We start from the raw sequence: 27595 nt of genomic DNA on the forward strand, positions 1-27595 counted from the left end.
TATCTTAACCTCTATAAATAGGAGAGAAATCCTAAACCTAAATCAATAGAAACCGCCGCCCCGCTCCTCCATATTTTCGAAATCTCTCTCCCCCACTCTCTCCAAATTTTCTTCATCTTTTCTCCAAGATTTCTTCATCAATTGAGAAGAATTCAAGTTGAAATTCAAGAGTTTATTGAAGAATCAAGGCTATAATTTGTTTCTACCGTTCGTTCTTTTGGAAAAGGTACTTTAATTTTGATCTCCTCTTCTTCTACTGATTAATCGGTGTTCTTGAGTCCACATGCATATAGATCGAGTGAATGGGAAATTAATCGGTGAATTTTGGGATACATGTGTGAGTGTGTGTGTGCGTGTGCACGCCTCGGTCGGCGTGCACATGTGTGGTGTTCGTGTGCGTGTGTTGTGTGTGTAGAGCACTCATGCGTGATACGATTTAATGGTGAATTTGGAGTTGTTATTTGAATAAAAATGATAGGCTAATCATACCTTGTTTTTGGATGATGATATTAAAGATTTATCGAGGGGAAAAAGGGAACCATGGGAACATGCATGATTTGAAATCAATGATTGAAACTGATTTATGATACGCCTAATTTAAAGGTGATACTTCGCGCTCTCAGCGTGATAAACGAGGAGAAGAGAACACTTTCGAGCTAAGCCGACGAGGTGGGCTTTCTTTTAAAATAAGGACATTGTCCTAAACTGATATTGATGAGAATGAGATATGTGTTATCATGCCTTGATTTGTTTTGTCGTGCCTATCCCTCGTGGCTATGCCACTATTGATTTAATCGAATTCGGATCCTTGTAGAGCCGCAAACTCTACTTGGGTTAGTGTACACCAATGTTAGACCGAGTGTCAGCGTACGGGTTGGCCGGTCTAGTGACCTAGATTGCGGCCGCATTCCTTGTCATGTAGAATGAGGATATGGTAAACGTCGATGTGAAAAATGGTTGCGCGACCGTGATATTTGATAAAGAATATATTGTGGTGCCTCGGGCCTTTCTAAAGATAAAACCCCGATGGACACTTTAAAATGGCATGATAACTATATTTGTGATAAAACTGTTTTCGGCAATGAGTCCACTGAGTATGATTATAGTACTCAACCCTGCATGTGTTTTCCCTATGTGCAGGTTGAGCGGTGACGAGCGGGCGGCGGTGTTGAGTAGGAAATAATAACATGATCTGTTGGAACTTTAAGTGTCGTTGTGTCTCCATACATAGCTTCACTTCTCTCTTGATCGCTTCCGCTATATTATAAAAACTTGTGATCTTTTGGTTGGGTTGAATACTTTTATTTCGTGGGAATATTTTGGATATGGAACAGTTGAGAATATTTTGGAAACGTTGATAAGCATTTATTGCGATAGCCTTTTGTTGGATTTCTTTGCTAAGGCATTATTCTTTTCCTATTTAATTGTTCATTAAATGTTTTGGTTAAATCTCTTTTTAAATGAAACCCTAGCTTATGATCTTTGATGCATTTAAGTCCGCCTAGTTAACGATCGCCGCATTTATTATACCCTAGATGGGTGGGTCGTTACAAGGGATGAGGCCAACCAAGCCACACGACCCCCACCCAAAGGGGGGGGGGGCTATCCGCAAGTTTAATGTCCTTGTTCTTCAATTCTACAACAGTCGATTTCGCCTGTTTGACATCGTTCTAATTGAGAGCATATTACCATGGAATTCAACTTCTCAAGGCTCAAATAAGACTCCCTCGATGACGACATTTCGTTTATGCCGCCACAACAACCTCCACAACCATCAACAGAGTAATTTTTTAGGATTTTAACTATGTAATTTTTTAATTTCTAGGATTAAACTATGTATTAATTTAATTTTTCTAGGATTTTAATTATGTTAATTATGAAAATTATAATTTTTAGAAATTTTAATTTTTGGTATATATAATTAAATATTTTAAATGAAATATTTTTTAATAGTTGCAATTTTTAACTGAAGAAATTAAATAGTGGGACCCACGAATAGTTAAGAGAAGAGAATGTGAAGAGATGAAGGGTTGCATGTGATGTCTCTTGATTAAAAGATGAAGAAAAAAGTGGTGTGATGTCCAGTCCTAAGAGGGGTGCATGAAAATTATTAAGAGGTTAAGTCATCTATCTTATGTCTAGTCTCCTTTGTATAGAGTTATTATGGATCAGATTAGAGATCCAAGGAGGTTGGAGTTGAGCCAAACTTGTTTGACTTTTACTAATTAAATTAAATTAAGCCATAATTTAATTCAAGTCCAAACATAACATTATTATCAGCCACTACAACAAATTAATTTGACTGCACGTCCAATGTCAAATTACGAGTAATACATATTTTCCTCTTTAAATTATTATTTTCTTTGTTAAATATTTAAATATCCATTAATTAATCAAAGTCTGCTATTTATTATTTCCTTTTTAATTTTCCAAGAATGTTCTAGTTCAATTACTTAATTTATTATTTATGGAAATAATTTCAACATTTTCTGAACACATCTTGAGGATATTATCAAACTGGAATCTCCTAGCACGTTACTTATTGCAATAACAATACTAGCATCACTAGACATTAATTATCACCATCCAACATATCAGGATTATCGGGTATAACGAAAGACTCACACCATTAGATATATCAAGGCAGTGAAAGAACCAATATCGTTTGCTCAATGTGATGCCAATAATGATTGAAAAACACAATCACTGAGATCCCGTCTTTCAGTAAATGACCAAAAAAGACTTATCTCGATGTAAGATCCATTTAGTGTTATATCACACCAGCTTAGTTTCTAAGATAAATAAACTTGTAGACTATCACTGCAACCTTTCATAATTAGGTAGCCAATGCCTAGTTGTGAAATAAAGTTTTACTTCAACAAAGAATTGACTGTGTTACCTAATGTGAACGGTATTCACAGCCAGTCTATTATGCTTAGACATGTTTGTTTATTATATATATTTAAATGTTAGAAAAAATATCTTATAAATGCATAAACATATACTCTTATAATGCATAAAATTACTTATTTTTGCAGTAAAAGTGGATTGGAACAATTTTTTCTCTTGTTGTTTACATTGTAACAAATTCTTTAGTGAACCTCACATGTACAGACAAAACGTTATTGTCAAAAACTACAACATACGACATATATAGCACAAAGATTGATTTCTCACTCTCACATTTACGTGGGTGAGAAATATGACTAGGTTATAAGATTATGATGGATTTTTAAAAATTATTTCTACGTATTTAAGTTATTATATTTGATATACATATGTTAGTAGTATTTGTTAATTTTTTGTAGATGCATACTTAATTTAAAAGTTGTTTATTAAATGTAGAGGTGGAAATGGTTGAGTTGTTGGCGTGTTGACACAATGGTATTACCAAAAAAAGAAAATGAAAGGAGCGGGAATGTAGAGAGGTGAAGCAACAGCTGAAATTAGGCATATATAAAGAGAAGATGTGGCAACTAAGACCGAGCTAGAGTCTCCCTCTCATCTCCTCTTTTTTGAGGTTATATTTTTGCATGGGAGGCACAAACATATCATTAATCCTTTCGTGTGAAAACAACCTTCGTTTTTGCAGGGAAGATTAGAGAGAAGAGTATTGAATGCTCTTGATCTTTCTTCCCCAACCGACCTCTCCTCGTTTCCTTCAAGATAATATCCATGGGCGCCATCAATATTCAAGATGTCGACCTTGTAAGTACCTCCACACATATATATAGATATATTTTTAGAAAAATTTCTTTTACTCATAACCTCAAAAACAGGTGGACATCCCCATTGATGAAGTTTTCGGGCACCTGAAATGTTCGAGGGAGGGTTTGACGTCTGCAGAAGCTGCAAAGAGGCTTGAAGCTTTTGGCGCCAATAAACTTGAGGAGAAGAATGAAAGCAAACTTTTCAAGTTTTTGGGATTCATGTGGAATCCTCTATCATGGGTTATGGAGTGTGCTGCTATAATGGCCATTATATTGGCAAATGGAGGGGTATTACTAATTATCCCTTTTCTTATTGTCTCATTCTTGCACATTCCTCACTATTTCACAAAACAATATGACATTTTTCAATTCATTTTATGTTATGCCCATGTTATTATGGAAGATGAAACCCTATTGTTGTTGTCACATCACATGTGTTTTTTAAGGATTTGGATCCTCTGCTGTGGCTGAATGCAAAGCAAAAGGTGCTTTTGCTCCCAGTCGTTTTTTAAACAATGAATGTTATTTGATTGATTTAGGGCAAACCTCCGGATTGGCCGGATTTCGTTGGCATCACGGTGCTGCTAATTATCAACTCCACGATTAGTTTCATCGAAGAAAACAGTGCCGGAAACGCTGCAGCCGCCCTCATGGCCGGCCTTGCTCCCAAAACCAAGGTACATTTTATTCACCACATCTAATTTAATGGTTCCTAATATAACAATATGTATATGATGATGTTGGAAAAAAAAGGTATTAAGAGATGGAAAATGGAGTGAGGAGGAAGCATCCATTCTAGTTCCCGGAGACCTGATCAGCGTCAAGCTCGGCGATATCATCCCGGCCGACGCTCGTCTCTTGGAAGGTGACCCTCTCAAGATTGATCAGTCAGCTCTCACCGGCGAGTCCCTGCCCGTGACAAAGAATCCCGGCGATCAGGTGTACTCCGGCTCCACGTGCAAGCAAGGCGAAATCGAGGCCATCGTTATTGCCACCGGCATCAACTCCTTCTTCGGAAAAGCCGCGCATCTCGTCGATAGCACCAACAATGTCGGACATTTCCAACAGGTAAATGAAAAATCAAAGAATTTTTTACCCAATTCGACAGCTCTACTTTGTGCTTGTTGATTAGGTGTTGACTTCGATCGGCAACTTCTGCATCTGCTCGATTGGTTTGGGAATGCTGATCGAGATCATAGTGATGTACCCTATTCAAAAGAGGACGTATAGGCAAGGGATCGACAATCTGTTGGTGTTGTTGATTGGTGGGATTCCGATCGCCATGCCAACTGTTTTGTCGGTTACAATGGCGATCGGGTCCCACCGGCTGTCTGAGCAAGGGGCCATCACGAAGAGGATGACCGCGATCGAGGAGATGGCCGGAATGGACGTGCTCTGCAGCGACAAAACCGGAACTCTCACTCTCAACAAGCTCACTGTGGATAAATCTCTAATTGAGGTCTTTCCGGCTGACTTGGACGGTGAAGGCCTCCTCTTGCTCGCTGCTCGAGCCTCCAGGGTTGAGAATCAGGACGCTATCGATGCTTGCATTGTCAACATGCTCAAAGATCCTAAAGAGGTAAGCATCCTAATTTGAAATCACAATTGTTGTAGCCTTACAGCTCCCGATGAGATCGTTTTTCAGGCAAGGGCTGGCATTACGGAGGTGCATTTCTTTCCGTTCAATCCCGTTGAGAAGCGGACTGCCATCACCTATTACGACTCCAACGGCAACTGGCACCGCTCCAGCAAAGGCGCTCCTGAGCAAGTAAACACCAATCTTCTACTTTATTACTACTATTTTGTACTATGAGTTTGGTATGAATAATACTACAATTCGCTCTAACAGATTATTGAACTATGTGGATTGAACGGAGAAGCGTTGTACAAGGCTCAAATGATCATCGAAAACTTTGCGAATCGCGGCCTTCGCTCTCTTGGCGTTGCACGACAAGTAAGCTACTACACCTTATTTAATTAATACTCCCTCCGTTCCCGATTAAGAGTCACACTTTTCCATTTCGGTCTGTCTCCAATTAAAAGACACACTTCATTTTTACCATAAATAGTAAGTAGGTCCCACATTCCACCAACTCAATTTACTCATATTTTATTATAAAACCAATAGTAAAAAAATGGGTCCACATTCCACTAACTTTTTTAACCAACTTTTCTTTACATTTCTTAAAACTCGTGCCCGGTCAAAAGTGTGACTCTTAATCAAGAACAGAGGGAGTAGATAGTAGTAATTAAATTGGATGATGCATATTCAGAGTGTGCCGGAGAGGACGAAAGAAGGCAGGGGTAGAGCTTGGGAGTTTGTAGGGTTGCTACCATTATTCGACCCTCCAAGGCACGACAGTGCAGAGACGATTAGAAGAGCTATTCAACTTGGCGTGAGTGTGAAGATGATCACCGGGGATCAGCTAGCCATCGGCAAGGAGACGGGCCGTCGGCTTGGCATGGGCACCAACATGTATCCATCTTCTTCTCTGCTCGGGCACGGAGAAGACGGGTCCTCGATGTCCGTTGATGAGCTCATTGAGAAGGCCGACGGCTTTGCTGGAGTCTTTCCCGGTAATTTTCGCTATCATGTATGGCATATATAGGTTACTAATGATAAAACAATGCGGAATTCATTACAACTTTATCTATAGTTCATTATAAGGAATTTAGAGATATAAAAACAATGACGTCATCTGACATAATTTAAAAATCTGAAGTTCATTATAAATTTGTTATTGGTTCATTATAATGAACTTCAAGTTTTCAAGTTATCTTATAGTGATGTTGTTCGACAGTTTAAGATTGGTTTGGTATCGATGACAGTCCACTTAATTAACACCATCATGATGTCTCTCTTATGTAGAGCACAAATATGAAATTGTGAAGAGGCTACAAGAGAGAAATCACATATGCGGCATGACCGGAGATGGTGTGAACGACGCACCGGCGCTGAAGAAGGCAGATATAGGCATAGCCGTAGCAGACGCAACGGACGCTGCTCGTGGCGCATCGGACATTGTGCTGACGGAGGCAGGGTTGAGCGTGATCGTGAGCGCCGTGCTTACAAGCCGCGCAATCTTCCAAAGGATGAAAAACTACACCATCTACGCCGTCTCCATCACAATCCGCATCGTCCTCGGATTCATGCTCATCGCCCTCATCTGGAAATTCGACTTCTCCCCCTTCATGGTCCTCGTCATCGCCCTCCTAAACGACGGCACCATCATGACCATCTCCAAAGACAGAGTCAAGCCTTCCCCACTCCCCGACTCGTGGAAGCTCAACGAGATCTTCGCCACTGGCATCGTCCTTGGCACCTACATGGCCGTCATGACCGTCGTCTTCTTCTACCTCGCTGCGTACACCGACTACTTTTCAAAAATTTTCGGTGTTAGGTCGATCAGAGGGACGACGGATGAGCTCACTGCCGCACTCTACTTGCAAGTCAGCATCATTAGTCAGGCCCTCATCTTCGTGACGAGGTCACGAAGCTGGTCGTTCGTGGAACGACCGGGCGTCTTGCTAATGAGTGCGTTTGTGTTAGCTCAACTGGTGAGTGAGTTAGTCACATTATTTTAGATTTTGGAGATTGGTTTTTTGATATTTAATTAAATCTGTTGAGTTTCAGTTAGCAACGGTGATTGCGGTGTATGCAAATTGGGATTTTGCGAGGATGAAAGCCATCGGATGGGGATGGGCCGGAGCGATTTGGGTGTACAGCATTGTCACCTATTTCCCTCTTGACATACTCAAATTCATCATTCGATTTGCAATTGAAGACAATAAGGTATTTGCATTCTTCTTCACTTGCCTTGTCGAAATTTGAGTGAAGTTAAATTGATTTTTCTTTTCTTCATTGTTAATGTAGACAACGAAGAAGAAGTACGGTGACGCTGACAAGGACGCGCGGTGCTCCCTCACCGACCGCCTCTCCGCCTCTGACTTCTGATGAGCAGACAAATATTTTGGGAGATGACACTTAATATTGAACAACAAGTTGAGGGAAAATGGTAACAAAATCATAGTTTTCACAAAAATTTAAATTTAAGTTTTGAGGGAAAATGTGATTCTCAAAGAGTAGATAATAATTAGTAAATTTGAGTTTTTTTAACATTTGTATTACGCAAACTACATACTTGTATTTAAGTTTTCATCGTCCTACGAGCTTTCAGACAAGTTTTGCCATCATCGTTGATGCTTTTATATATAAAGGTCGCAAATTTCCTTCATGCATTAGTGTTTGATAACTATTTGTTTTTGTTGAAAATGAATATTTGAATTGAAATGGAGAAACCTCCATGGAAGGAGGAAGGAGAAACTGCTCCTAAACCACACTAATGAGAGACACGACAGGAAAGGAAAAAGAGGGAATTTTCTTTATTGACTACATTTTGCCAAAAGTTAATTGCAAAATACAAAAAAGACCTTATATATAGGCACAAATTCAAACAAATAAAATGCTAAACACTACCTAATAAAGGAAAACAATATCAACTAATTACATATTTATTTTTAATTTCAACAGTTTTACCGTAAAATGTATGGTGACATTTGTTATGGTTTATTTATTTTTGTCACGATCAGATTCGCCAAGTTTACACTTACTATCGAGGGGTCATTTTAGACGTGTGTGAAGTTATATCAACGGATTAATATATAAGAGTCTGTAATAAATAATAGAATGATTAGATGACCCCTTCCTTATGCGTATGTAATTTAATTTTATGTGTTAAGCATAGAAAATAAAATAAAAAATAATAGGTAAAGATAAAGATATTTTTATTTTTGATAATGAATATTTTGATTGGGACAAATTAAAATGAAAACATGTAATTGCAGGAGAAGTTTTGAGAACAAAATTGATGATATTCATAGGCATTAAAAATTACATAACAAAGATTTAAACTAGTGGAAACCGTATATTTTTGTATCATTTAAAAACAAAAAAAGAAAAAAAATCAAAATGAAAATAGTAAACGAGGTTCTAGAAAGAGAAATACGGCCACGGACACGCCACGTCATCCATATTGCAGTTTGGCGCCAATTCGTAATCTCCCGCCCGCTTGATTTGACACCCGCCGCCCACAGCAGTAAGCATTAATTTGAATGCAGTAACCGTCGACAGATACTCCGTCTTTCGCTATGGGAAGCAAGGGGAAAATGACAGACTATGAGCGGCGGAGGCTGGAAAACATTCAGCGAAATAATCAAATGTTGGCCGCGCTCAAGGTCCACTCCAAGCTCAACAACCTCTCTGCCGCCTCCGCCTCTGCCAAACGCACCAGGTTCTTTTCCTCCCTACGTCCTTCTGTTTCGTCGTTGCGTTTCCCCCAAAAATTGATGTGTTTACAGAGTTTATTGTGAAATAATTTGATGGCGGATTACCTGTTTGATGATTTGCCTGATAGAATATCTCAGATTTAAGAAAAAAATGTTTCCTTGCGCGTGTTTGCTTACTCGTTATGAATCTATGATACTATCAAAGAAGAAGAAAAAAAAGAATTAATTTTCGTGGTTAATTTTGGTTTTCTGCCCTTCCTTGACGAATGAATCTATGATATCGCAGCGGTGAGATCAAGTCGTATAAACCTGGTTCCGTGAAGAAGCCCAAAATTGAAACCCCTTTAGTATTGCGCCGGTCGCTTAGGGCACGCGGGGTGCCGCCTGAAGCCTCTACAGCGAATGGTCTTGACGATGATGGTGTCATCGACAAGCAGATTAACAAATCACGAACCATGAATTCCAACTCTGTACCCAATGTATCCCCTCGAAAGGAGGGACCAATTAGGATGCACGATTCATTTTGTGGTGAGGATGGATTGGAAAACAAACTCTCAGAACTTGTTAAGGGATGTTCCGAGAATGTCCTTCTGAATGGGAATGGTTTGATTTCAAGTGATTCTGTTGATGTTATTGAAGGCTGCAAATCTTTTAAAATTGGAAAGAAATCGTGGGGTCATGTGGAGGAGTTGGAATTGAAAGTGGAGAACATAGCACGAGTGGTTCCCGGGAGAATTATGAGTTTGAGGTTTTTTCCTACTCGAGACATGCAGATGGTTGCTGTTGGCAACAAATTTGGAGATATTGGGTTTTGGCATGTTAATGGCAAGGATGAGGATGGTCATGGAATTTATTTGTACCACCCACATGCTGGGCCAGTTTCTGGAATTGTGATAGATCCGTTTTCTGTATCAAAGGTAAGTTTGTGTACTTGTTTTTTATTTATTGCATTTGAAGAATCAACTGTGAGTTAATTTTTGGTAATTTTAGTACTTAGGATTGCCATAAATTGAATGGTGATGGGATGCCCTTGTAGATTAAGTCCTTTGACTGGGAATCAGACTGAATATTTGTTTTGAACCTGATTTTAGCTGTTAACTCTGGCTAAAATGGTTTTCTGATAATCACTGAATACATAAAATAGTATAGTATATTTTCTGGATGATTAAGATCTAATTTGGTATTGAGATTATCATGATGGGAATACATGTGTTGGCTACTGCATCGTCTTCATTTTGTAGTCTTACTTGTATTTTATATCATTGTTGTAATGCAATTTTGAAGGGAAAACATTCCTCTCATTGTTTATGCAGATGTATAGCTCATGCTATGAAGGGTTTATCAGGATGATGGATGTGGAGAAAGGGGTGTTTGATATGATATACCACAGTGAGTATTGTGTATACTCTATTGCACTGAGTCCCCATGACATAAACTCCTTATACTTTAGCGAGGGCAAGGGAGGGTTCAATAAGTGGGATGTGAGAACAGGAAAATCTTCTTTATCGTGTGATTTACATGAAGCTAGAATCAACACCATAGATTTCAACTCGGATACTGAGAATATGATGGCTACAAGTTCCACTGACGGAACTGCTTGTATTTGGGATCTGAGACTCATGAAAAAAGATAAAACAACCCCGCTTAAGATCGTTAAGCACAAAAGAGCTGTACATTCTGCTTACTTCTCACCTTCTGGGAAGTTTCTAGCAACTACAAGGTGTGTTTTTGGCTTCCACATTGTGCAGTTGTATATGTTACTTTCTGTTCTGGGCTTAGTTATTTCTTTTGGTCTGGAAGCTATTTTGTCGAAACAATGTTTTTCTTATCCGCTCTTGCAGTTATGATGACAAGGTTGGTTTGACAAGTGGAGCTAATTACGAGAGCACTTCTATGGTACACCATTACAACCAAACAGGCAGATGGATATCCACATTCAGGTATGAAAATAAAGGGTTTCAAAATATAGTTCACTTTCCTTTTCCAGTTGTTGTATTATTTCCAAAAACATGACAATTATTCCAAAAAAATTACACTCACAAACCGCTGCATGTTTACCACCCGAGAACTCTATGTTGATTCTTCTCTCGAATGCACAGAGGCATATGGGGTTGGGACGACTCGTCGATCTACATTGGTAACATGAAGAGAGGGGTAGATGTAATTTCTGTTGACGAGGGAAGACTTGTGTCAACCTTACAAAGTGATATCTTGTCGGCAATTCCATGCCGGTTTGATCCACATCCGTACAACGTGGGTGTGCTTGCAAGTGCCACAAGTGGAGGTCAGGTTTACATTTGGACTCAGCCATAACAAGATGTTTACGTGTGAGAAGAAACGAGGTTGTGCATCAACCAATGTTTGTTGTGATGAGGAAATAGTTTTGCTAGAGGATATTACTAACTATTCACGGTTCTTGTTGTAACTGTAATGCAATTTGTTTGGTGATGAACGATAGAAAAGTATTTTTCCCCTCATATGTTCTCTGGTCCAATTGGATTATAAAATAATATATTTATTTTGGACTCCATAAAGATTACTATAAAAAATAGGAAATTATTAATGTTATCCATATTTCAGTTTCGCACCAATTCGCAGTCAGGCGCGGTAGCAGAAATATTTTGGACTATATAATTTGCTTCAGATAAATGTCAGGAAAAACAAAACCGTTGTGTGGTGTTCTGTCAATTCACTATTTTAAAATGACAAAGCATGAGTTGTTGACGAACAAAATCAAGATTTTCTACCTCGCCACTAAGTACACAACATAGATGCAGATCAAAGAGAAAAAAAGTTGTGTATGAACAAAATTTAATGGAAAGAATCAATCCAAAAAGGGATATAAACCAGGTTAAATGTTGATATTTTGATGAGTTCGAGCATTTTAAGAGCCAATGTGAGATTCCTAAGAGATATGATAAGAATGAGCGTGAGTAGTTCAATAAAATCGTGAGTATAGAAATATACGACACAAATCTAATCAAGGAACATTGGTAGTTGTAAAATTTAGATGAAAATGTAACAATGAATTCCTTAAAGATGATGGTTGAGATATTATATTTATGAAAACACTCATAAATGATGTGACTATTTATGCCCTTTACTATTATTATATAATTAAGGTAAATTATGCAATCACATACTCATTTGTCTCATAAAATAGTGGTCATGTTTTCATTTCAGTGATTTTTATTTTCATTTTTTATATAATTCTTTATTTTTAAAAACGCTTTCTGCCATAATTTATAATCTTAGTCACTCATTATTTCATCATTCACATCATACTTTACCTAGGAACGTGATTTAAAAATGGTGGTATAATCTAAAGCATACAATTTGTAGGATAAATGAATGAATAAATAAAAATAAATTATACAGAGAGCAGATCTAGCTACGCTGTACATGTGCCGATACCATTTAAGGGAACAAATGAAGCAGTGATAAAAATCAGATCTTTGTGATTCCATCAACTTTTCCCCTTGATCGTAATTGAATAATTTATGTGAATAAATAAGCATAGCCCAGCCAAATTGAGGCTTTCAAGTCATGGAAAATGATTTGGTTCGCTCCGTTTCTTCACGGGCTACCAGAAGAAATCAGCACCTGCTCACTAAAGGTATGCATAAATTCTCAACATTTTAGTGTTTGGTTCAATTTTTGTTTGGGGTTAGGGTTTTGTAGAGATATTTTGTGAATGCAGATGGTAGAGGATTATTGTACACCGAGAAACTATCGCCAGAATACACAATGAGGCTCACTTGGAAAATGGGTTTCTTTCGGTTGCTTCTGACGGGAGGAATTATTTGGATGCTGATAATTCTCACTGTTTTGTGCTTTCATATTTGGTCTTGCCAATCCTCTGTTGCGTTTTTTTCCGGTGAGTTGTCATTTTTTATGCATCGCAAATGCTGGCTGTATTTTGATGCATCGATCAATTTGAAAAAAGTTTTTTTTTGTTGTCAAAAAGTTAGTATGCTTAAACTGTGGAGTATTGAACTCCGTATAATTACTGCCTATGGTTTTATAGTTAATCTATTGCTGCAATGTGCTGCGCTATAAGTTTTTAGGGGAAAATGATTGTTGTTTTAATAAACTGAAGAATGAGTTTAGACTTGGATCAGTTCAAGGCTTGACCATAGCTTGGTGAGATTGTGCTTCTGCTCATTCTACAGTGACCGGGAAAGGATTTATGAATCAACTCAGAATTCATTTCCTGATGGTAACCTGTTATTTAAGGGTTGATCTAAGTGACACTATAGCATGCGCCACTGGTGCTTGAGGGGCTCATAACTGAGGGTTGAATTCCTGAACTGCGTATGTAGAGTAGTATTTCCCCTACATTCGCCTACAAAAAGCATGATAAAGTGAATAGAAAGTAGAGGCTCCCCCCTCTCCCCAAAGAAAAAAGCAGTGTTGTAATGCTTCTGTAGGGAAGGGGTGAGGATTTGCGGTGCTTCAAATTGTGACGAGTAGTTGCATTGTTAATTTTGTGCACTTGAAATTTTATAAAGGCTGTTATGTAGTTGTTTGCTACATTTAATATCATTGATATGTTGTTATTGTTTTGAAGAGGTCTATTATTTTTCAATCCCTAACAACAACTGATTTCTAACTTTGTTCAAATTCGACTGCAGCTCTTTGTAACAAAGACAGCAAGGTATATGGCATGTTAAGTACAATGGGGATGGTGACACCACCGCATCGTAAGTTTATGGAGAATTTTATGCTAATATCCTTGTCCTCTTATATGCAATCGATTGACTTTGAGCAATTTGCTTCTCGCATATATAAGGTTGTCCTATCCCTGTTGCTGGTGACCCCAATAAAATAGTCATTCCAAAGAAAAGGTCGCCTGAAAAGCTTGTCCGGAGACTATCCTATATCATGGAAGATAGTCCTATAAATGACAGGTCAAAATCTTCTCCTCTCTACAGAACTGCTATTAATGGAACACAATCTACTCCTCTATTTGGTGGGCATCAGACTTGGCAGCAAAGAGATGAAAGCTTCAAGATCAAGCCAACTATGGAGGTGTATAAGTTACCTTTTTTTTGTTAACATATATCTGCCTGCTTATTGCTACTGACGGAAAGTGTTTTGATAATTTTCTACAATATACATGAAATTTTTTAGTTAGATTGCTAGGTATCCTGTATAGAGCCGTAGAGTGAAAAAGATGATTGATATCTCTAAACAATCTCTTAATCCTCTCAACCGATGCTTGTCCTTGCCTTTCTTGTATCGGAAGCTTACTGTAAGACATTGCAATTGCCTTTCCTGAGAGTTTTCTGGTATTAGAATTACAGTGTCTTATAAAATTCTGTTGCATTTCGACATTTATGAAACATTTGTTCTCCTATTGTGCTAGATCGGGAGGTTTTTATTTTTAAATTTTTTCTTTGTTTAGGTTATCTGATAGCACAAACGCTGAGTATATGGTGAACAAAGTATATTTCGCAAATAATCTAATTTTTAGGCATAGTCATATACCATCGGCTAGCAGCTACGTTAACTTATCTCACGCTAATAAATATCGTTCTGTGGTACCTTCAGGTCCATTGTGGATTTATGAAAGGTGGAGGAGAAGAAATGGATCCAAAAGATGCTGAATATGTGAAGAAATGTAAATTTGTTGTTGCAACTGGAATTTTTGATGCTTATGATATGCCTCATCAGCCAACCAACATTAGTAAACGGTCACAGACTTTATTTTGTTTTCTTATGGTGGTTGATGAAGTGTCCCTTGAGTTTATAAAAAATAATGCCAGTGTCAGAGTGGATAGTGATTGGGGAGAATGGGTGGGTATCTGGCGCCTGATTCTCCTTAAGAACCAGCCCTACGATGAACCTAGAAGAAACGGGAAAGTTCCCAAGATATTAACTCACAGGCTGTTCCCGCAAGCAGAGTACAGCATCTGGATTGATGGTAAAATGGAGCTCATAGTTGACCCATTGCTTCTACTAGAGAGGTGTGACAGTATTCTATCATGATATCTTGAACAAGACTGCTTATTAGCTAGGCATGTTAAGGCTAAACTTTTATGTATATTGTTAATTTGATGCTTCTATTTTCACATGATAATTGGGAACCTTGGGTCTTGTTCACTGTGTAAACCCAACTTATTTGTTTACTTACAGATATTTATGGCGTGGGAAGCACACATTTGCTATTGCTCAACATAAGCATCACCGAAGTATATATGAAGAGGCTGATTCGAACAAAAGAAGGAAACGATATGCTCGCCCTCTCATTGATCTGCATATGAAAATATACCGGTATGAAGGAATGGAGCCTTGGAATCCACAGAAAGACACCTGGAGTGGTAAGGAAGCTAAAAGTCACATCATTTGTTAAGAGATGTTCACTTTCTACTTGCACATACCCTCCATGAATTTGCTAAATGCTTTAGTTGAATGCAGACGTGCCTGAAGGAGCGATCATCATACGTGAACACACTGCACTGAGCAATCTGGCTAGTTGTTTGTGGTTCAACGAGGTCCACCAATTTACGCCAAGAGATCAGCTAAGCTTTGGATACGTAGTCTATAGGTTAGGTGGTATGTTCAAATTCTTTATGTTCCCCAACTGTGAATACAACTCAATCTTTGTGTTGCACCCGCACATTCGCGAGCATTCGTCCAAAATAGAGTGGGCTAAGAGTATGGCGGAGTTGAGAAAACACCCTGAGTTGATAGAGAGCAAAGGGGGGTTAGGGTTGTGGACGCCATATCCAGGTGATCTTGGTTTGGTTGTGTTACCACCAGTAGCAAGAACATCTAAAGCTGGTTGATGCTGCTTTCTTTTTACTACTAAACTTTGTTGTAGTTTTCACTTTTCACACTCCCACCATTCCTCATTAACATTAGTCTAAAAATTTGAATCTTAGTTGCTGGTTCTGTACATGTATAGTAGTATCCATTGTACGGATAATTTCGAAATACTTTTATAAATTTTGGGATATTGTGTAGTATTATCGTCGAACCCTAGATATTTTTTTAAAAACTTTACTAATTGAAATTTGTCATATATTTGTTGATTGAGGCCAACTTAGGTTACTTCCTATTTTCTTGAAGTTCTACTAATGGAAATTTATAAGTTCTTGCTACTATTGGAGTATTTATTATTACGTACTCAAGTATATTATGGATAGTGACTTAGAGATCAGAAATGAAAGGATGAGAATAAGAACATGGAGTATTGGAGATGAGAGAGTATTTTAAAATCATTATAGTCCATACGTTCAAACGAGTGATATGAGTTGAAACGATCTAAAAATGATTTTGTGAATTAAATCGATCCAAAAAATAACCTAACTATTATCCAAAAACGACCTCTATGTTTAGTTATTTAATTATAGGGTTGTGATTAATTGAGATTTTTTAGCCTAATTGAAAATTGAGATGCATTATCAGCCACTCATTTTTATTAAATGAGTGGTCCACAATTTACCACATGGAAAATATTTTTAGATTAATTAATTATGAAATAGTATAATGGTAATTTCATGGTACATTTTATTCAATAAATACTTTTTAAAAAAAAAATTATTTTTTTTTTAATTTTTTTTTCAACTAAATATACAATTCATGTCAACTACACACATATAATGTCAACTATGGGGGTGTTCGATTTGCAAGATTGAATCCGAGATTAAATTTGTAGTGTGTTTGGTTCATGAGATTCAACCCCACAACTCAATCCTAGATGGATAATCATGGGATAATTAGTCTTAGCAAACCTCCTATGACTAAAATAATCTCATGACTCAATCCTAAATTGTATCTTTGTATTATTTTATTTTGGAAACCGAATACCACCTATGTGTACAATCCATGTCAACTACATATACAATTCATGTCAACTACACATATATAATGTCAACTACATATACAATTCATGTCAACTATACACATATAATTTCAACTATAAGTTGTTGACATTTGATGTGCAGGCTATTGACGATAATACCCCTGAATTGACATAATCTACTTGCAGTAGACATTTCAAAAATATTGTGGATAAGTGACTGAAAATGCATCTCAATTCTCAATTAAGTTAAAAAAATCTCAATCTAACCGAACTCTTATATTTAATTACTTTTTCATCACTACCATATTTCTTTTGAGTACCTTATAAAAATAATAACTTTTTATTACGACAGTTGACAATTTTGAGAGAAATGACAGAATCCAGGAAAATGCTAACTTGTTGTTTTATACTTTTTCGTTAATATTTTTCTTTTTTGGTTTGACCACATGTGTACCAAATACATCTTTAGCGAAATCCGACTAATCTTGCTCAACTGGGTTTGTGGATTAAACCCGAAAGTCTCACAGTAGGTGGTGGGGTTTGAACCCGTGACCTCAAAGTCACCACAGTTTCACGCTGCCAACTACACTACGACCCGTTGATATCGATCTTATGGCAGATGTACTGAATCCGCCTTTGGCGGAATCCGAAAAATCGTGCTACGCTACTTTATCGTTATTTTATTAGTACTATTTTGCTATCGATCTAATGCCAGATGCATAGATCTATCAAGGATAAAATTTGAATCATTTGATATATCTAGAGCATTAAGATTAAAACCCTTGTGGAAGTAGTAAACCGCATCGATATAATTAGTTGTAAATATACAGTGCTCAAATGATAAATTGACAAAGATATCTCTCCTGACGAGGCACTCTTTCTCTGCATCTTACAACAAACATTCTTCTACAATGGAGATTGAGCTGCGGGAGTTCTACCTTGCTATGACTTCAAGCTTTACGGACAATCACTCGTCTTTCTCGTTTGTATTCTACTTCTTCTCTTTGATGCATAATCAGCAGCGCTCTTCTAACCTGTAACAAACACGCACGCACACCACCCCAGGTTCAAGGAGATGTCAGATATATCACATGTCGATTACTAAACTTATTGTAACTAGTATAAAGGCTTTTGACCCTACAATGGATTCATTCAAGCCCATTCTAGAAAGCTCATCAATCAACCGCCTCTCTGATATATGGCTTCCAATTCCCATCCGTCTCTTGATCTGGGTTTCCGCTTGCTGCCATTTTAAAAGAGTTAGAAAAGTGTAGTTTTGAAGATGCATTTTGGTTAAGGCAAGGCAAATTGTATCTTACCTTTATCTCATTTGCCATCTCAGGAGTAAGGTTTATATGTTGATTTAACCCAGAACGTGCAGCATCCATTGTAGAGTTGTTGAAAAGCCTGATGGCTTCTAGGACATGGTTGTCATTTGCAACGTGAGACCTAAGCGTCAGAGAGAAGATTCAGCAACGGCTGTTTTAATTCTACTCCAAATATCAAATGTGTACATGCATACAATACTCTGGCAATTTGCAATACCACCAAGTACTTCTATAGCAAACATTGATATTATCATCTTTGTATACTTGGTATCATCTTTGCAACTATAGATTACGATTATACAGATTAAAGTGGAGCATGAAATAGAGAGTCACTTACAGAGTCATTTTGGCAAGTGCTTCACTTAACCTCACTATAGCTTCCAACTGCCTTACTGTAATTGGAATCACAGTAGCCTCACCAGTTTCATTTGCTTGCTTTCTCATATCCTGCAACGTAAAAGTACACAAAGAGAAACTTATATCACATAGTTTGTACCATATGCAGAACCATAAAAGCAGAGGCATAGCCAGAAAATCGTGCCACAGGGGGCAAAATTATATCCAGGGTAATTTTATGAATTTTAAATAGGGGGCATTTAGTGAAGAAGTTGATATATAATTGGAAATTTATACCAAAATATAGAAGGATTTGTGGGGGTGAGGAGGGGCAATTGCCCCATCTAGACAAAGGCTAGATACGCCCCTGCATAAAAGTACAATAGAAGTGGCCCAAAACCAGTCACGAGCCATCAAAGTACACAAGTGGCCCAAACCAGTCACGATAGATCATAGAATATGATTGCATCTTTAAGATTTAAGACCAGTGTGTCACCTACCTGTCTGATTTTCACGTAGCTCTCTTGCAATCTGGATGCTGCAGACTCTGATAGGCGAGGACGACATTCAGTCCGACAATAGTTTATATACCTGTTTCAGAAATTTATTAACTCCAGATGATGAATATCAGTTAAAAAACCATCAAGATAGATACAAATTACAATTTATCTTGAATCAAACCTTTTCAGCCAGTTGTCTTCTTTGGAAGTCCTTGCGTCGCTCATGGTTCCATCAGCTGATGCATGAATTTTGATGATGTGGCTGGCAATATTCTGCAAATGTATAACGTCTCTTGAAGTTTTGCATTATACTATCATTTAACTGTGTCAGACTGACCTCTGGTTTAACATTCTTAGTAACAATCCGTCTTTACTATTCAGTAAAAATATTTTAAAGTACCATCCATTTAATTACATATATCAGAAATCCCAAATAGGAGCATATATATTTGATGTATGATTTTTTTTCAAGTAGAACAGGATGTGGGAAATATGCTAAGTCAATCAGTAATTTTGTACCTTGTCTTGGGCATACATTCTGATATCTTTTACGATAAAAATCAAATCAAATCTTGAAAGAATTGTTGTCTGTAAATCAATGTTGTCTTGTGCAGTCTGAAAAATAAGGTCTGTTAGTTTCTCCAGTTACATCACAAGCCCTAAAATGGAAATGATGAAAGAATAAACAAACAATTGACAAAAACTAACCTTAAGGTCATCATAACGCCCAGATGGAGGATTGGCTGCAGCAAGCACAGAGGTCCTTGAGTTGAGTACCGTTGTTATTCCAGCTTTAGCAATGGATATAGTTTGCTGTTCCATAGCTTCATGAATGGCAACCCTAAACAGATCAATAGTTTGAGCCTCTACTGGTAAGTGGAATCAGGAAAGCAGTATGTGATTCTAAGTCAAACAAATCTCACCTGTCTTCTGATCTCATTTTATCAAATTCATCTATGCAAACAACTCCCCCATCTGCTAGGACCATGGCACCTCCTTCTAGATAAAACTCCCTCTGTATCAAAGAGGGCCGAGCCATGACAAAATGATTCAAATTTTATGATAAAAAGTATAGAGGACATTTATCTATGTCCCTGCATAAACATTAGGAGCTGCAAACTTACAGTGCTATTATCTCGAATTACAGAAGCAGTCAGACCAGCAGCAGATGAGCCTTTTCCAGAAGTATAAACAGCTATTGGAGCAGTCTTCTCAACAAACTTGAGAAACTACAATGGAGTAAGACAAAACTCAGAAATAATTTTACGGTGTTATTTGAAGCAACAAAGATCACTTTGTAATCTTTAGATCTCAGCATATATAGGTAAGTTTGCACAGCACATAAAGAGGATAATTATTAAGCATGAAATGCAATTGTTACACCACTCAAAATAAAAAATCTAGACCAACCTGCGACTTGGCAGTGGATGGATCCCCCAAGAGCAACACATTGATATCACCTCTTAATCTTACACCATCAGGCAAAGTCTGCAATTTCAAAGGTAGCCTTTTCAAGTAATTAAACAAATAAAGTAAAACAAATAGTAATAATAAAAAAACTAATACAATACCTTTCTTGAACCTCCAAACAAAAGGCAGGCAACAGCCTTTTTCACGTCTACATGGCCAAATATTGACGGGGCGATCTTGGAGCATATTTCTTCATATGCATTAGCCTCTGATGCAAATTTTTTGAATTCTTCAATCTGAGAGAGGTACAGAGAGTTAGCATGAGACCATACCATGGTCAATGTTAAAAATAGTTTCCATTCGAGATTGATGTTTAATTTTTTTAGAGCCATGAAAACCCCAGGCATTACCTCATCTCTGGTGAAGTTGGTAGGCCCTCGAGAACTAGCCTCAGAAGTTTCCTCTAATCCAACAACCCGAATATAGGGCTGCCTTACTGCTACTGCTCCTTTATGACTGCTCAAACAATTCAATTAAATTGATTAACAATTGACCGGGCTAGTTAAATTCTTAAAGCATATTTGCAAATCCTTACGAAGCTGATGAGTTGGCAGCTTGAAAGACACTGTATATCCCCATGATCGTCAATCTTGTTCCAGGAACAATTGTTTGCACAAGATGGCGATCTACAGATAGAAGCATGTTCCTTGGCAACTCTCCAGTGGGGACATCCTTCAATTTCAAGAGTAAAAGATGTGAGTTAGACAAGAATAAAACTTCTGGAACCATCATAGAAATAAAGCATTATTAATTCCTGAAGTAATTACTCACCTCGGGATTCTCCTGCAACTTTAGTGTCTGTTGATCCACATACTTACTTTTATCAGGAACCACAAGCCAGGGATCAATTGGACATGGCTCTTCTCCAGGCTAGAAAAGTGTAAGACATTAACATGAAATTAATCGAAAGAATAAAACCCAGAAAGTGTATGAGAAATACCTGAGGAGCATGATCACAAGATCGCGGGACAATTGCTCCACCAAGCCCTGGACGACATGGAACAAGCTTCACATTCTTGCAATTCTTACATAAGAGTGTCACATATGTAGCTTTTGCCTTAGTCCTTGAGGCAGCTATAACAATCCCAGAAATCTTTACTAGTTTTGAAATATACTGCGCCTGTAAGTATTTTTACCAGGATAAGTATGAGTACATTGAACATTATATACAAGGTATCATGAATGCAACATGAACCCACTTAGACACAAAAAAGGTAGCTTGAGGCGATCAACTAACCCCCAGTGATCGCATTGATACAGGATCCTGTTCTGACTTCAACAGCACTTGCACTTCCCCTGGAACCGGCTCCTCCATTTCTCCAGTCTCTCCTTGAACCCTAGTTCTGAGACCTGCGAGAACCTCTGCTGCTGCATTTTCAAACTGGTTTGTTTTCCATACAGCAAAAGAGAGTTCAATAAGTCAGTCCACAATATGCAGATGCAATCTCAAAGTTGATGCTACTGTGTAGTAAGAGGAACAAAGTTTCACATTCATCTTTGGTTAATGAAAATTCTTTTCCATGTAAGACATACTGAATTTCCGATATCCCTTAATTGGATTAAAACGGGAATGCCTTATATCCATAAATGTATCCTTGAAACAAATAAAAATTTCAATTCTCTGACACAAACAAAATGACGATTCATATGTGCATTAGGTGAAATTACAACAATACACGAACTAAAAGCGATTTCACCATCCATGAGTAAGCGTTAATTAACTTACCAGCGGGAGATAGTCGGCGGGGTTCTGACGGAGGAATTGGGGAAGGATTTGGTCGGGATCGTAGGATATGAGGTCGGCGAGATCGACAAGCAGGAATCGGGGGTTGGACAAAAGGGCCTCTCTGTATGGGAAGACGTTGGGCTGGCTCTTGTGCTGGAAATTTCTTATGAATTCCTTGAATTTCTGGAGCGCTTGGTGGCGGTTGGCGGTGTCCGCCTGGTCGCCTCCGCCATGGGGGAATTGCGCCTGATCGCTGTAGTACACTCCTCCTTCGTCCCAACCAGACATCTCTCTCTCTCTCTCTCGGCGAGTGTGTGTGGGAAATGCGCGGGTTGTGAATAGAAGCCGAGGGTTTGAGGAGTGTGGGAGAAGAAGATGGCTCTTTTGGCGGGAATGAAATGGCGGGAAAGAGTGGAGCACGTGACGACCACGTGCGGAGTAAAGGATCTCATCTATTTTTATTTAGTCGTACGAAGGCCCATAGTTAAATGGGCCATAAATAATTCAGCCCACGACCACAATGTGCTCATATTTAAACAAAATCCCTCTTTCACCATTCTAGGGTTTTCGTCCACAGCTCAATCTCCTCAAGCGAAAATGGTGACCCTTCTCTCTGCTTCTTCTCCATGATTTTGACTTTGTGTTTCTTGTTTCACTCTTTCCTTCCTTGTATAATTGACTTAATGAAATTGTTAACAGCCGTCGCACAAGACATTCATGATTAAGAAGAAGCTGGCTAAGAAGCAGAGGCAAAACAGGCCGATTCCTTACTGGATCCGTATGCGCACAGACAATACCATCCGGTACTTTGCTTTTGCTTTTCTTTCAGTTATTTTGAAAAAAAAAATGAATTTTAGGTTTAATTCAGGGTCGATCTTGTTTTTGTAGGTACAACGCGAAGCGCAGGCATTGGCGCCGTACCAAGCTAGGGTTTTGAGGTGCTGCTTGGGAAGTTTTTCCCTTTCTTTATGCTATAATGGGTTTTAGGTTTGTTGCTTCATTTATTGACTATAGCCTATCTCCTGAGACAATAGGTTTTTTTGATTAAGACGAAAGTTTGAAATTATGGATCATTACTGTTTCTTACTCTATTTTGGCATTCCAATTGACGAGGAATGGTTATGATATTAGTTCTGGTTTTCTGCCATTTCCTATTTGCATTATCTCGAATTTGCTTTTACACGCTTGCTTGTAATGAAATTTGAATTTCAAGAGTTTTGATTTGTTTTCATTGCATTCTATCGCAATTAAGGTTCTGGTGGTGTTTAAGCATATAATTGTGCTTATTCAAAGAATCCTTGGCCATTACAGAACTTAACAGTTTTATTAAAATCATTAGGTATCGTTCGTGTACGAATTATCGATTCCTTGAAATCTACACGCAAGCTTTACTTTTCAATGTACCATAGATTTTGTGTCAAATGCTTATTTGATCACTTACGTCCGTTGTAGTATTAAATGAATTTCTCCAAGTTTTTATTTTCGCCACTCCATGTTAGAGGGATGCAAAATTTTTCAAGAAATAAATCTGTAGGTTTCAGGTATTTGAAGTCTGATCAGTTCAGTAGCATAATTGCATCAGTGATTATATGAATGAATTCATTGAGCGTGACAGTTTAACTATCCAAAAAGTCGGTTTTGTTTTAGTTTGTGTTGGTAAATGTTACCACTAATTGTAAAGGATTATCTTATCTTATTTATGTAAATAAAACAATAATTCAATACAACTTCTACAACATATATACTTATTTTACACAATGAAAGACTAATTATTAGATGTATGTATGTTCTACAATATGAACTAAGTTGCATTTACATATCAATGTTACAGTTGTCAGAAACACTGCAAAAAAACATCTTCTTCTCCTTACATAGACACACCATTTACATTCAACACCCCAAAGCCAGCCAAGGATTTTACAATCTGAAATCATAAAAAAAAGCCCTTACTTTTGTCTATTACAAAACAGCAGATGTTCTAGACCCATGCAGCACTAATCAACGAAGCAAAAACAGCAGAAATCAACTCTGTTTACAAGTCGAAAGCTGCATACGGCAAAATCTAGCAGTGCCTTCTGCTCTCTGGCCCTGGCAAAAGCTTCAGTGCATCTTGCATGGTAGGCCTATCAGATGACCTACTCCTTGTGCAGAGCAGCGCAGCCTCAATGGCTGACTTCATGCCCTCGTGCAACGACGAGGAGGGAACAATGCCGTTGTCATCTCCAACTTGCCTAATCAGATCCTCCCTTTGAAGGCTCTGTGATGCATTCCCCACTCTGCCATTTGTTAACACCTCAAGAATGAGCTCTCCGAAGTTGTACACATCCATGTCGAGTTCATCCTTTATCGATGTTCTGAAACCACCTGTGTCACAACATTTTGATGCTTTAGGCATTTCACACTTGATACTCAAATTCCCAAGTATTAACAATCCATAATAAGCATATATGCTTTATTCAATGTCAAATGAACATTGCTTGAAACAGATATGTAGTAGGATTAAAATGAGTTTTATAGAACTATATAAGCAATTAAGGACCATTATGCAATCAGAAAAGGAGTTATATATAAGTATGAAAATATACCTGTGATCTCCATTCTAATCTTTGCTGGTAGAGGATTTTCTGGTGATTCAACTATTGAACTGAGTCCATACTCGGACAAATGGGGCTCCATATGTTCATCGAGAAGCACGTTTCTTGCCTTGAGATTCCCATGCGGGATATCCGGAAAGCAGTCATGATGAAGGAAGCATAAAGCCTTTGCAACTCCATGGATTATCCTGCACTTAGTCTCCCAATCTCTGCTCATCCCAATCTTCTCTGCTAGGTTTCCACTAGGTATGTAGTCATACAACAAATAAGCAACCTGATTACTGTAGCATATCCCGAGCAATCTTACCAAATTATCTTGCCTTATATCTCCGATTCTAGTAAAATACTGCAACATATCCTTCGCCTCCCACTCGATCTTCTTAGCTGAGACAGTGATCCCCGGGGGCAGAACCACTTTGCAGATCGTGTCTGGCAAAACTGTGGTTGCAACGCAGTTAAAGCTCCTCAAAACATCCTTTGCTGCAAGCTGAGGAAGCCCATCAAAAGCAACCACTTTCCACTGACCTTTACTCCCTCTTCTCAAGTAAACTATCCCAAAAACTGCAGCCATGATGAACAAGGCAATCACTGCACTCAATATGAGAACCCAAGCCAGCTTCTGAGCTCTTTTGCTCCCAAGCTGGAGCCCGTTCGAGATCCCATTTCCACGAGAGCATGGTCTCAGGGGTGCTCCACAGAGCTTCGGATTTCCCACAAACGCGCTCTCATCCATCATCTTAAATGTGTTGTTGGAAGGAATTGCACCCGAGATATCATTGTAGGATAAGTTGAGAAGCCTCAAACTCGAAGAGATCCCAAATTTGTCCGGGATGGGACCAGTTAAAGCATTGTATGACAGGTCTAGTAGGGTGAGAGCAGGGAGAGTAGCAAGCTCCACAGGTTGAGCCACTCAAATTATTGTTAGCTAAATCCATAAGCACAAGCTGCTTACAATTAGACACACTTCCTTTGACATTTCCAGATAAATTGTTCATTCCCAGTTCAATGACAACAACAGATTTACACCCCTCAAATGGAGGGATATTCCCAGACATGCCACAAGAAGCCATGGAAAGGTTCTGCAAATCAGGCAAAGACCATAAATTTGTCGGTATCACACCTCCTAGCTCTTGATTACCGGACACATTGAAATACTCAAGCCTAAAAGCTTGATCAATATCAGATGGAATCCCTCCTACAAACATATTCCTTGACAGGTCTACATATGAAATATCAGGGAAATTCCCAAACTGCAGAGAGATTTCACCTGAAAAACGGTTGTCTTCAAGTCAAAGACGAACCAGAGACGAACAATTCGAGAGGGACTGAGACAGCCCTCCTGTGAAACTATTTGAAAACAGAATCAGCTTCATCAGCTCCTCCAGCACATATACCAGCAGGAATGTTTCCCACAAGCATATTAGTGGAAACATCAACATGTTGCAGCTTTGAAAACCTGCCTAAATCCTCAGGAAGTGAGCCAGTGAAGTAATTGCTCCATATTAGGAGAGTGTCAAGCTGTGGAAGCTTAGCAATGCCATCAGGAACAGAGCCAGACATCTCATTATACATCAAGCTCAGCAATTTGAGGTTTTCCAGCTCAGAGAAGCTCTCTGGGATTGGCCCGGATAGCAGATTGTCTGAAAGATCCAAGCTTTTGAGGTTCCAGATTCTGCTGAGCTCCCATGGAATCTTCCCACTCAGCTGATTCCTGAAGAGGAAAAGAGATTCAAGTTTGGTGAGGTTGCTGAGGTGGGGTGGGATTGGTCCTGAAATTTTGCAATCTGCAATGTCAAGATATGTGAGCTCACTCATATTCCCAAACTGGCATGGAATCCCACCTTCATACAAATTGTAGCCAATCTCCATATGAGAAAGTGTGTGGAGTTTCCCCAGCTCAGGAGGTATGTTTCCATTGAGAAAATTCCCAGCTAAATGAATGAAGTGGATTGATTTGAAGGAGCCATAATCTGATGGGATTGGCCCACTGAAGTAACTCCCAGCAAAATTCAAGATTTCGAGGGAATCAAGTTTTGCAGCATCTCTAGGGAGGCCACCTGAGAAGCTGTTGCTGAAGGCATCAAGAACAACAAGATTGGTGAGATTAGAAATCCCAGGTGGGAAATCACCAGAGAAATTGTTCCTGCTTATGTCTAATGATGTCAGGCTTTTGAGGTTGATATCCCAGGTGGGAGTTTGCCTGAGAAGGAGTTGTGGCTGAGGTTGAGGTCGATGAGATCGGAGAAGAGATTGAAGTGCTTTCCTGATAGAGAGCCGCGGAGATTCTTCATAGAGAGGTCTAAGGAGGTGATTTTGGTGGAGTTGTGGTTGCATTTGATTCCAGTCCATGAGCATGCATGGATTTGGGGGGGAAGGGTGGGGTTGAGAGGGTAGAGACCAGTCACTCAAGGTGTTGGAGTGATCAAGAATTTCATTTTTTAGGTTTAAAAGGGCATAGGAGAGAGGATCATCATGTGCAACTATTGGCTGCATCAACAATATCAAAGGGGTTAGCAGAATTAGGTGGAGAATCTCCATTGGAACTTGCATCTCTCATTTGCAGAAGAAAAATGGGAGTGGTAACTTAGGGAGAATGGTGCATGGGAACTAGAGAAACTACTTGAATAAGAGACAAAAACAGTGAGATTAGTTGAAATGAGAGTATAATTGGATTGCTTTTGGGAGCAAGAGGGACCAGAGGGTGATGTTAATTAATCAAATTGGCGTTTGGCATTATCAAATAATGAGCATTCTTATCTCAGGAGCATCTGCTTTTCTTATCTTGCAAATTTTAACAAAGAGCAAAAAAATCATATCAGTATCTGTGAACTTGAT

General features: G+C 38.5%; 5 protein-coding genes and 1 pseudogene across 6 annotated transcripts; 4 read left to right on the plus strand and 2 right to left on the minus strand.

The window, feature by feature from the left end:
• The first annotated feature begins 3510 nt into the window (after positions 1-3510).
• LOC125191683 (ATPase 8, plasma membrane-type-like) lies at positions 3511-7945 on the plus strand. The gene is made up of 11 exons (XM_048089088.2): positions 3511-3708; positions 3780-3998; positions 4250-4387; positions 4464-4778; positions 4843-5289; positions 5356-5478; positions 5560-5664; positions 5984-6287; positions 6580-7268; positions 7345-7503; positions 7585-7945. The coding sequence occupies exons 1-11, from the start codon at positions 3676-3678 to the stop codon at positions 7663-7665; spliced, it is 2613 nt and encodes an 870-aa protein (XP_047945045.1). The 5' UTR covers positions 3511-3675; the 3' UTR covers positions 7666-7945.
• A 767-nt stretch (positions 7946-8712) lies between these two features.
• Positions 8713-11473, plus strand: DRS1 (DROUGHT SENSITIVE 1). The gene is made up of 5 exons (XM_048090093.2): positions 8713-9001; positions 9283-9913; positions 10310-10716; positions 10838-10936; positions 11096-11473. Exons 1-5 carry the CDS (start codon positions 8859-8861, stop codon positions 11307-11309), a joined length of 1494 nt encoding a protein of 497 aa, XP_047946050.1. The 5' UTR covers positions 8713-8858; the 3' UTR covers positions 11310-11473.
• Positions 11474-12316: 843 nt separating this feature from the next.
• On the plus strand, positions 12317-15967 carry LOC125197522 (Sept9 (DUF616)). Its single transcript, XM_048096276.2, has 7 exons — positions 12317-12612; positions 12697-12873; positions 13631-13699; positions 13789-14027; positions 14550-14965; positions 15135-15319; positions 15417-15967. Exons 1-7 carry the CDS (start codon positions 12543-12545, stop codon positions 15785-15787), a joined length of 1527 nt encoding a protein of 508 aa, XP_047952233.1. The 5' UTR covers positions 12317-12542; the 3' UTR covers positions 15788-15967.
• Positions 15968-17588: 1621 nt separating this feature from the next.
• LOC125195828 (DNA replication licensing factor MCM5-like) lies at positions 17589-22527 on the minus strand. Its single transcript, XM_048094081.2, has 18 exons — positions 22167-22527; positions 21678-21821; positions 21381-21560; positions 21212-21310; positions 20976-21112; positions 20791-20896; positions 20542-20676; positions 20381-20458; positions 20095-20199; positions 19894-19985; positions 19679-19811; positions 19490-19585; positions 19152-19243; positions 18971-19061; positions 18472-18581; positions 18126-18255; positions 17948-18049; positions 17589-17840 (listed from the first exon to the last, which is right to left on the minus strand). Exons 1-18 carry the CDS (start codon positions 22452-22454, stop codon positions 17757-17759), a joined length of 2202 nt encoding a protein of 733 aa, XP_047950038.1. The 5' UTR covers positions 22455-22527; the 3' UTR covers positions 17589-17756.
• Positions 22528-22650: 123 nt separating this feature from the next.
• LOC125195829 (large ribosomal subunit protein eL39x) lies at positions 22651-23313 on the plus strand. Its single transcript, XM_048094082.2, has 3 exons — positions 22651-22766; positions 22866-22969; positions 23055-23313. The coding sequence occupies exons 1-3, from the start codon at positions 22764-22766 to the stop codon at positions 23101-23103; spliced, it is 156 nt and encodes a 51-aa protein (XP_047950039.1). The 5' UTR covers positions 22651-22763; the 3' UTR covers positions 23104-23313.
• Positions 23314-23931: 618 nt separating this feature from the next.
• On the minus strand, positions 23932-27356 carry LOC125195073 (uncharacterized; annotated as a pseudogene). The gene is made up of 2 exons (XR_016137820.1): positions 24752-27356; positions 23932-24530 (listed from the first exon to the last, which is right to left on the minus strand). The product of XR_016137820.1 is annotated as an uncharacterized LOC125195073 (transcript).
• Between the last annotated feature and the right edge of the window lie 239 nt (positions 27357-27595).

The sequence above is a fragment of the Salvia hispanica genome, chromosome 4, assembly GCF_029641045.1.
Source record: "Salvia hispanica isolate PSC_SH4W2 chromosome 4, Shi_PSC_v1, whole genome shotgun sequence".
NCBI lineage: Eukaryota > Viridiplantae > Streptophyta > Magnoliopsida > Lamiales > Lamiaceae > Salvia > Salvia hispanica.